Source organism: Onychostruthus taczanowskii, unplaced genomic scaffold (genome assembly GCF_017590055.1).
Source record: "Onychostruthus taczanowskii isolate IOZ18803 unplaced genomic scaffold, ASM1759005v1 scaffold6, whole genome shotgun sequence".
Classification (NCBI taxonomy): Eukaryota; Metazoa; Chordata; class Aves; order Passeriformes; family Passeridae; genus Onychostruthus; species Onychostruthus taczanowskii.
The window spans coordinates 5,714,495-5,724,999 of NW_024503679.1; the positions used below are offsets into that span (position 1 = coordinate 5,714,495).

Consider the following 10,505-nt stretch of genomic DNA (forward strand, 5'->3'; position numbering starts at 1 on the left):
CTGCGGCTGCGGCGGGGCCGGCGGTGCGGGGGCCGCTCGAAGTTTGGTCGGTGGGGCCAGGCCGGGCCCCGCGGGCTCCCGCAGCCTGCGGGCCTTGAAAAGCAGCCCCGGGGCTCGCTGTGCGCGCAGGTGTGCCCCGCGGGGGAGGGCGGTGTGCGGTCCTGTCTCTTGTGTGTCTGGGGATGTGCAGCGCATTAGTATGCAGCGAGCATACTGCTGGTGCAAGGGAATACGGCGGCACTGCCACATGTCCGAGTTCGTGCTGATGCAGAGCCCATAAATTACACTTGAGTGTTCGCTCTTCTGCCCCCAGTCCCGGCTCCTGTGCTTGAGTCTAGTTGGGGGTTTGTCTTTCCCTTTTCGGAAAGCGAAAAAAGGAAAAAAGCCGAAATATTATTCTTTACTAATAGCACTGGCGTATGGCTCTGGTGAGGTTTGAGGTATGCGTTTCTTTCAAAGGAGTAGGGAGGAGGGCAGAAATGCAGAGTCTCCTCCGACTTCGGCAGTGCAGCTGACTTTAATGGCAGTGGCACATCAGCTGCGTAGTGATAGTTGTGTCCTTTTAGTCCTTAATGCCTTTCTGAATGAAATAATCAAAGACAGCAGGATGGGTCACTGAGCTGGGTGAAAATCATGGTAAAATTATAAAATTTGCAATTTGGTGCTTCTTGTTTTCTTGCCTCCTGTCTTGCCCCTGGAATTCTATTGTTCTTGATGTTTAAGCTTTTTTTCTGGTTGGATAAGTGGGAAAAGGTGTGGATTCCACGGTGCATATTGTCATTGATTTACAGCTTGCTTTTCTAAAACTGCAATAGTAGCAGCTGGATTGCAAGCTTGAAAATGAGAGAATGAAGACACACAGCAGTGCTACAAAGGAGACTGGAATTCATTAGACTCCTCCACTCTCAAGCCCTGATTCTGCAAATATTTAAGCATATATGGTTTCACATGCCAGAGTTACCCACCAAGTTCCACCCGATTACAGATTAATATCAAAACTGTTTACAGTCTCAGGGCCACAGAATAGGCTCACCAAATTTGGTTGAAATTAGGTTGAAATTTTTAGTTTTCTGTCTATAATGAAACGTTTATTCAGCCATTTATGTTTCTTGGGAAAATGTTCTTACTGAGATAAAGTATTGTTTAAAAAGGCTCTGGCATCCATCCTCTAAAAACTAGACTGCGATTTGTCAGTGAATATGAAAATATTCCATACTCTATTTGCCATATGTTAAGTGTGGCATAAATTACATGCAAAGTCAAAATCCCTTAATGTGTAAACCAAACTACAACTTGCAGTTGTCCTAACACTGAAAATGTCCATCTTAGATATGTACAAAGTAAAAGAGAATATGAGGCTTATCTCTTCTCCTTTGCCCAAGTGTGAATGGCTGAAATTAATTTTATCTGTAGTTTAATAGCAGAATAGTTATCAGATATGTATTTATATCTTTAGATCCATGAAGTAGGTGATGTCCCAGTCAAAAGGATTGTATTTTTGCCCAAAAAATTAGTCTCAGACAATGAATAATTTTTCATTAGTACAGCATTCCAAAATGTTTGGTAGTCCTTTAATGAAAGTCTGTGTGGTAGGTACCAAAAGTGACTTTGTGGAAAGTTTATTTTGGCTTCATGAAAATGAGCCTTATTCACTCTGTTTTGGAGGTATGCTAGGACTAACATTCTGTTTCCTTTCATGTATAAATTAAATCATTATAGAACCCACAGGGAAAATATAAATTCTTGGGGCTGAATTAAATCATTGGCCTCACACAGTGAGAACTGAAAATACAAAAGCTTTGTGCCTTTCCAGACACAGGACTCCCTTCTATAAACTGTGGCATGTGAATGGCTTCACTGATGAAAGTAATTCAGGTAGAAATTGATGGAACTTGTCACTGGAATTCTAATGTTCATATGCTTATGCTTTTGAAGAATGATGTCCCAGAGAGGGAATTTATATGTAGTTTTATAAAGTTTTAACTTCAGCTACTGTAAACCAGCACTTGAGTATGACCCCTAAGTATTCTACTTGATCACAAATTTACTGATGTCTGTGCTGCTAGTTGTTGAATTTATTAAAAGAAATCTGGATATTTGGAATATTTTGCTATCAGTGGTTGACATCAATTATTTTTTAAGAGTGCAGGGACATGAAAAGGAGTGTAATTTATGCAATTGTGAGGATTAGTGTTCACAGTGCAATCTTACACTAAATTTAGTATAAACTTATAGGAATGCTGGAGAAGAAGCTGATAGAAGAAGCCAACAAGAACAGTTTTGAGAAAATAGATTATAAAGAAGATGATTTATAGAGTTGAAATTTAGGGGAAATTTGCCATCCTTCTTTATGTAAAACCTCATGTTTTAGCCATTTAGTATCTACAGGTAATGTAGTGGTAATGCTTCATAGCACACTAAGTATATGCAGCAGTTTATATTATAAATCAAGAGCAAAAAGGTCTCTTTTTAAAGAGTAATCCCTAGTTTCTCTGATTGTATCTTAGACCACAACATGTTATGTGCATGAGTTTATTTTGAGAACTTGACTGTGACATTGTGCCTTTGTCTTTGAAATTCAGACTTAAAATTTGATAGGTGTTGATCTGGGATATCCATGTATCTTCCTTATGTGTAATGAAAAATAAAATAAAATTTTAACAGTGACAGCTACAGCCAAAAGGAACTTATTAAAGCAGAGGCAGAACTGGGTTCTTACTTTTGAAGTAGGACTGGTAAATTCCCTGAACCCCCCCCCCCCCCCCCCAAAAAAAAAAAGGAGGCATGGAGGATGTGCTAGGGGTGAAAATTTGTCAGGCCTCCTTGGATCAGGAGTGTTTCAAATAACTTGGATATTTTGGTCTGTGTGCACGAGGACTGCTGCTTCCCTGTGAGAAGAGATTTTGTTACCTTGCTGAATATTCCTAAAGCTGGTTTACCTGTCTGCTGGGAACACTTGTCTAACAGAGCAGTGTAATGTCATATGTTGTGCTGCTTTGCATAATACTGTTGATAATTCACAGTTATCTCCGGGTTGTCTTTGGTAATGAAGACCTGTGTGTTCAGCTGGATGCTTGCATCTTGATAAAGTTTGACTTGTATTCTGAATATCAATTTTAAACAAACAACAGTAAAATTTTTAGGTTGGATTGCCTGCTTACTGTTCTGTGCTGTTACTATATATTTATATAAAAGAGTAAATAAGCTATTATCCTAATGGGTCTGGGGCAAAAAAATAATTAATATAGTTTCTAAATATAATGATGTTAGTACTTTAACATGTGTTGCTCTGATACCACCTGAAAATGCTTCTCATACTGCAGCTCAGGTTTTTCTTTGCATTCCCATATTGTGGCAATTTCATTTGAGCCTGTGAAGACAGACTGACTGGGATAATAATGAGATTGCTAGATCTATTTTTCACTTATGTTCTAACTAGGGTTTTAAAATAAAAGCCACAACTTATACAAATTTGAGAGCTTGTCCCACTGTTGTGAAAGGTGGAGAAGCCCAGGGGAAGTACAGTTATCTCTTTGTATTGTTCAGGGTGAAGTCTGATTGAGCAACCAGTGAAATGAATATTCTTTACCTTTTTTTTTGTGCCAGGATAGCCTTACTCAGTTATTCTATAAGGTTTCTGCAGAGGTGGGCTGGTTCACTTATTATTGGCAGGTGTCTTTTTGTTTGATCGAGTCTTGCATTTAGTGAAATTTAGATTTGGTGCACTAGAGATTAGTCTAAACAACATGACAAGTTTTCAATGGTTTTTGTTCATGGATCTATTACTGTTTGCTTTTCTTTTCCTTGGTGGTGGATTGTAACTATCTGTTGCATATTGCTGCACTGATGCTGTGTCTATGTGAGTTAAGAGGTGAGTCTTAGACACGGCTTTTTGCAGTTCTTTTGAAAGTTTTATGATTTTATGCAAACAAGAAATACTTTTAACTGGTGATGTGGAGATGTTAAGAATCAAGGGACAGATAAAACCAAAATAAATGGAAATGTCTATTTCAATAAGAATGAGCATGAATGGGACATAAAAGTGGTAGCAGACAGAGGTGTAGGAGGGATGTTAGCTTACCTCCAGATGTGTGCTCCTTTAGCACTTGCAATATAAGGCATCAGAGTCAATGCAAATTCGGTATTTGTAACAGATATCTGAGGCTATGGTAGTTAAAGGCAAACTGACAATACAGTCTGCAATAAAATTAATGTACTGTTTTACTGATTGATACCTTGTAGGTGGTGACAGTGGATTGGATGGGTTAGGAGGACCAGGAGTTCAGCTTGGAAGCCCTGATAAGAAAAAGCGCAAAGCAAATACACAGGTAAATTCCCTTTGCTTCTATTGAATTCTTAATACACCATGCACTCAAATGTTGTTTGCTGGTATGAGTATCTCTCGTTGTTCACATTATCAGTTTCTTGTCACCAATAGCAGCTACATACCAAGTATTTCAGTTTTGCTTTGAAGTTGAAATCTTCCTGAATACTAGTATTTGCACTGAAGTTATTTTAATCCCTTTAAGTTGCCAAAGACATATAAAGAGAGGAGCACAGTGAGACTGCAGCAACTTGGATTTTTCTCATAGGGATTTGATTTTGAGGCAGACTTTTTTTTTTGTGACTTTGTAGCCATTGGTAGAAATCTGTACAGCATGAGTAGTTGCCATGAGACTACTTCTTACCTTACTTTCATTTCTGTATGTGTAGGTTTGTGGGCTAATGAATCAGTACAGTTTGTTAATGCTTTGACCAAGCTCTTGGCATACCCCCCAGGTGATTTTCAAGCAAAAGTTAGGTCAGATAGATATGCTTTCCAGTGAATCCTTGCAATGTGACATTTCTATGCAGTTTTTCTTTCCAGAAAAGAAAGCCTCAATACAAAATATCTTAAGCAATTTGGGTATATAGTGCTGAGTTTTCCTTTGTGTGTTCATTCAGCTTTGAGTGAGAGTATCTGTTAATTTGGTACTGCCCAATGGGAATACCTTTATTTATGTAGGTAAAACAATCACTTTATGTTAGGCCTATGCAGAGTCCATTGAGATGTGGATCTGTTTTGTTTTAAAGTAGTCATGCTGAAACTTGCTCTGAGAAATATTCAGTTACTTTACAAGGCTTCACACGTCTTTCTTGGTGGAGTTTCCTTGTGTTCTGGAATGGCAATAACTCTAGAGGACATGCAGATTATTAGCGTGTGTTCCTTCTGACCAGGTTAAAATTTGCACTGCAGCAATTTTTTAAAGTAAATTTTCAGTCTTAGTTTATTAATACTTAGGAGGAAGTGTTTTCTGTGAGCACAGTTAGTGTGAGGGTGAACCCAGCAGGTGTTCCCTACAGGCTAGTCTAGAATGAATTTCAATTGTATGACTGCACTGGTGACATTTAAACAGACTCTGGGCTCCATTAAACACTTGATTATGCTCTGTAACCAGAGCATAATCCTCGTGTTTCATACATACTGACTGCTTTGCAGACTGTCCACAATCACTGAATGCTCTGTTTGGTATAGAAATGTACAGCATAGAATATTCCACAGACTATAGAAAATACCAGTCTGCTGATTCCTATATTCTAAATGCCTTTTTTAGGGTTTATACCATTAGGTTTGTATATCCTCATGGAAGTGGGGTGTCTTAAGAGATGTATGTTCAGTAACATGAACCCAAAAAGAAATTAGAGAAATGCTTCAAATCTGCTCTTCAACATTTAGAAATATTTTGTGTACGTGTTTGTGACAGTTGGATTTCTGTATTGTTGCTTGTTTTTTGTAAAAGATTATGAAATAGAAGTCACATATCAAGTAGTATTTTCAGCTGCAAACTTTTAAAAACACTGAAACTACTATAAATCACCACATTATCTGGAGCCCAAGCTCCTCTCTGGCCTCTGTGCTGAAATTTCAGACAGCCTGGCAGGGTAGAGTGGGTGAACTTTACACAACAGCTGAACAGTTCTTTCAGCAGTTGTATTGCTAATCCAGAACCTTTGTGGTTGGTCTGCCTTGCAGGGAAATACTAAAACTAATTTGAGTGTTGTATTTAAAATATTTGTAGGGGTCGTCATTTCCTCCTCCATCTGAATATGCTCCACCACCGAACCCAAGCTCTGACCACCTTGTAGCTGCAAATCCATTTGATGACAACTATAATACTGTGTCTTATAAACCACTTCCTTCAGGAAATCCATATTTTAGTAATCCTGGTTATCCTGGCTTCGGAGGCTATAACACTTTCAGAATGCCACCTCACATGCTGCCCAGAGTGTCCTCACCTTATGGTGGTTCTTACTCCCTCAGAAACCAGCCACATCCTCTTCCTCAAAACCCTGTTGGCATGGGTTTTAGTCGACCCCACTCTTTCAGCTTTGGTCCACATGATAACCCAGGTTTTGGGAATCAACCACCTTATGGCAGTGGTCAGATAAATCAAAATGTCAATATGTCTGCTCAGCATTTCAGACCAAATCCTGGGGAGAACTTTGGCCATTCTGGTCAGATACCTCACCCTGATGTGCCAACTAACTTTGGTCCTGGAAACAATCCAAATTTTCCAAATTCTCAGCTAGAGTCAAACCATTCTTTTGTTCCTCCACCAAACACATACAACCAGACAAAATCATCAGCACAAAAGCAAGACTTTAGTCAAGGTGCAAGCAAAGCATCCAGCCAGAACACTGCTGCTCATCAGCATCATCACAGGACAGAGGATGTTGTGAGTCAAGGTAACAGTGACCTGAAAAATGTTACTCGAAACAATGTGGTAAATCAGGATAACAGCCATTCTAGCAGTGCTGAGAACACCAATGCTGGCCACTCAAATGGGACTCAGAGCAAGTCCCGCCAGCCTCGAGGTACTGCTGAAGGATGCAACTCTGAAAAGAGCAGCAAAACGCCCCTCCATCCCAGTCGTCACGGACACTCGTCCTCTGAACCCGTCTACCCGTGTGGAATTTGTACACATGAAGTCAATGATGACCAGGATGCCATCCTGTGTGAAGCCTCTTGTCAGAAATGGTTCCATCGGATCTGTACAGGCATGACAGAGTCGGCCTATGGCCTGCTCACGGCAGAGGCATCGGCAGTGTGGGGCTGTGACACTTGCATGGCTGACAAGGATGTGCAGTTAATGCGCACCAGAGAGACTGCAGGACCACCTGCACTGAACACAGAAGGCTGACAGCCTGAATGGGTGCTAGTGGAGCAAATACTTGCTAAGAAAATTCGGTTACAAATTGGGTACTTCACTTTCTGCAGACAATCAGTTGTGTTTGATTGCTGTAATCTTTTTTCCCCAATCTGTATTCATTCATAAACTTCCATCTCAGCTTTTGTACTCTTAGTTTTATGTGTGCAAATGTTTTACAGGATGGAATAATTTCTGTTTCTGATTAAACTGTAACTGACAATTGATCGGAAGTAGGATGAACATTGACAATATTATTGAAGGAAAAAATGTGCCTGTATGAATAGCCCTAATTTGCTAGTGTATATTAATGTGTTAACTAACACTAGCATTTATTTAGTGCTTCATTTTAATGGTACTATATTTGCAAGTACTCATTACTTTGTTTTTTTCTTTTGGTGTGAATGTCTGTTATTGATGTTCTTGCTAGCCTTTCTTTGAATATAGTGGAGATGACATGGAGGAATGTGCAGTACTAATAGTTGTTATTTTAGAGTAAATACAGAGAATTTTGTATGTGCTTTTTCCTATTTTTGAAGTAAAGCATTAATGTGCTATTCAAAAATAATGAATTCATGCTTAGTAACACAATGAAACCCACTAACTATTACACATTTCTGTTTCCTTGAAAAGGCAATAATCTCTTGACTTCTCAGCAATTACATGCTGAAGGCTCTTGCTAGACCTTGCATTATTTGGAAATTGTTGTGAAACAAGATTGATTTGGAAAAAGAACACATCGAGTTTATGAAGTCCACTGCTTTAAATCTAGAGAATGCCAGAGCTGGGGTTGCACATGTAACCTTAATTCATCTATCTTGAGGACATACCTTGGGCTGCAGTCTTTGCTCTGTCACGGCTGTGCAGTCATGCACCTCTCTCTCACTCTTTCTCACTGATGGTTCCAGTCTCCTGCCTCAGTGGTGCCAGAGAATTGTGGATGAAGTAGTGCACAGAAAGTCCTGCCCAGCTTCTAGGGCTGTCAGCTCCGGCCTGCTCAGTCACCCTGAGCTTACACAGTCCACTTGGCATGAAGGAGGGGGCAAGGCAATAGAGTGTGCTCTCTGAATTGCTTGATAATTTGGCTAGCAAAGTCTTAAAACTAAATTCCCACCACTGCCTCAGCCAGTCTTGCAGTGAGAGGGTAGGAAATCTAAGGTGAAGAAAGAAAATATAGCTGTCATATCAGGTGAGTTTTGCTCACATCAGAACTAAGTAATCAGAAGTTTAGCTCCTTTGCTAAACCTGATATCCTACTGACAAGTATGAATGACATTAGAGCTTCATGTGTGATGCTAAGAAATTCTATTTTAATAAGGGTAATTTGATCTCAAAAATAACTCCCCTTCTTTTTTGAATGTCAGGAAGCATCTAGCCTTAGTTCAGCCTTAGCAGTGTGATAAAGTTGCACATGCAACTGAAGAAGTTTCTTTTGAGAGAAATATTGTTTTGAATTAATAAAAGGAGGCACTGTGATAACAGATTCTGCTTGGAATATGTACCACTGTGCTGAAAACAGTCTTTAAACAGCAATTAAATAATATGTCAAGCTTACAGGTACTAGTCATGTTCCTTAATGTGATAAATTTTTCAGGTCTGTGATGATGAGTGATATAGGAGTTTATAGAGAATTCAGCCATCTAATCAAGAGGTAGTTTTCATGGCAAGCCATGCTAATGAGGGAAAGTAAGGCCTGTTTGATAGTTCACCATCGTGCTTGATTTTAAAGGGGCTCTACTGTGCACATTCCTAGAAGGTACCATGCAGATCTACACTACTTGTTTTATTTTAAAAGTGAAAAGTTTTGCTGTATTAGTGCAGTATTACCCCACTGGGGTTTTTTTGTTGTTGTTTTTTGGTTGGGTTTTTGGTTTTGTTTTGTTTTGTTTTTTTGCGTTCCGCTCATCAGCAAAAAGAAAATAATATCTAGAGTGTGAGTGACATATTTTGTATCTTGAGAATTTTCCTGTGTGGAGATGTAAAGTGTAAGATAGATCCAGAGCTTCTGTTTTCATCTGTAGTTGCTTTAATTTAGTATATTAACTAGACTTAATCTGGTTTTGTTAGAGTTGGCATTTTTTTTTAACCAACAAAAAAACCAAACAAGCAACAACCTCTGTTAGAGAGATTTATTCTTCAGTAGTTCTCCTAATGACAAACTAATGTTTGAATTTGCTTTTGGTACCTGAAGTAGCAATTAAACCAAACCTGCTTTAGATAGATTTGTTCATCTAGGAATCAGTTTAATCTCTGCAACAATTAGCACTGTGAACATAATGGAGCTGGTTCACACCTACAGTAATGTAAGTGAAGTCAAAATTCTGTTCATTGAAAATTCAACCAAAGCTCCAATGATGATATTGTTACCTTTCCCACTCCCACACCCCATGCCTCTTGTGAGAAGATTTTGGGGCATTTGTTCTCAGAAGTCTAATTCGTTTTTTAACATTTGGAGCAGATATTGTATTTAAAATAGCCATGTATTTCTTAATCTTTTCCTCAACCCAACATGAAGTAGGCAACTATTTTCTAGATTAGCTGTGGGGACATTAGTATTTAAACATAGTGTTCTTAAATACCTAAAGTCATCTGGAATATAATTTTTAAGGCCTTAAATTGTGTATTTATTAAACTTATTCTAACAATTTATTTTAGATTTTTTTTCTCAACTGGTATTATATTGGGTTTGTAACCCAGTAAATTTTCCTCATTTATTTACTTGTAAGTTCAAGGCAATAGCAAATGTCAATGATATCAAATAAAAACAAATGAACAACCAACTCCACAGTTGTTAGCACAGTCACCTTAGAGATAGGACTGACCAGGATCTCCAGAAGTCATCCAGCCAATATGCTTGCCCTACTGATATGCTCTTGGCATACTTGAACTCTTTATCTAGAGAGCAGTTATATTTTGGTTTTCTCTGCATGTGTTGACTAAGTATTAGTTCAAGTATGCACAGGAGAAAGAGCAATCATGTTTAATTAGTGAGGTACTAGGAAAATGTCAGCTGATTAGCATTAGAAGTTAGTTCTAGAATGATGGGTGGGAGGGAGGGCGGGAGGGTTGGCTAGAATAGGTGAGGTTTTTTGTAATACATGAAACAATTTGTATTGAACTCTCATGCGCTTCTTTCATTACTGGTGATTTAGACTGTACTGGTGCTGCACACCAAAAATATTGCAAAGATTTTGTAAATCTTGCAAACCTTAACATTTTTGTGGGAAATGCCTGTGTCCTTTTTACATGGTTTCTGGTCATGATCAGAAATGCAGCCTTATATTGCTCCCAAATTCCGCCCCCACCCCCCACCCCAGG

The 10,505-nt window shown here is 38.9% G+C and overlaps 1 protein-coding gene across 1 annotated transcript; it reads left to right on the forward strand.

Moving 5' to 3' along the window:
• The first annotated feature begins 182 nt into the window (after window positions 1-182).
• On the forward strand, window positions 183-7,924 carry PYGO1 (pygopus family PHD finger 1). Its single transcript, XM_041418407.1, has 3 exons — window positions 183-255; window positions 4,243-4,328; window positions 6,060-7,924. The coding sequence occupies exons 1-3, from the start codon at window positions 183-185 to the stop codon at window positions 7,179-7,181; spliced, it is 1,281 nt and encodes a 426-aa protein (XP_041274341.1). The 3' UTR covers window positions 7,182-7,924.
• Window positions 7,925-10,505: the final 2,581 nt, after the last annotated feature.

Bases quoted from the DNA above. Each gene is read 5' to 3' on its own strand.
- PYGO1 (XM_041418407.1), top strand. From the start codon at position 183: ATGTGCAGCGCATTAGTATGCAGCGAGCATACTGCTGGTGCAAGGGAA. The intron at 256-4,242 runs GTTCGTGCTGAT...GATACCTTGTAG, and splicing joins CGGCACTGCCACATGTCCGA to GTGGTGACAGTGGATTGGAT. The intron at 4,329-6,059 runs GTAAATTCCCTT...AAATATTTGTAG, and splicing joins AGCGCAAAGCAAATACACAG to GGGTCGTCATTTCCTCCTCC.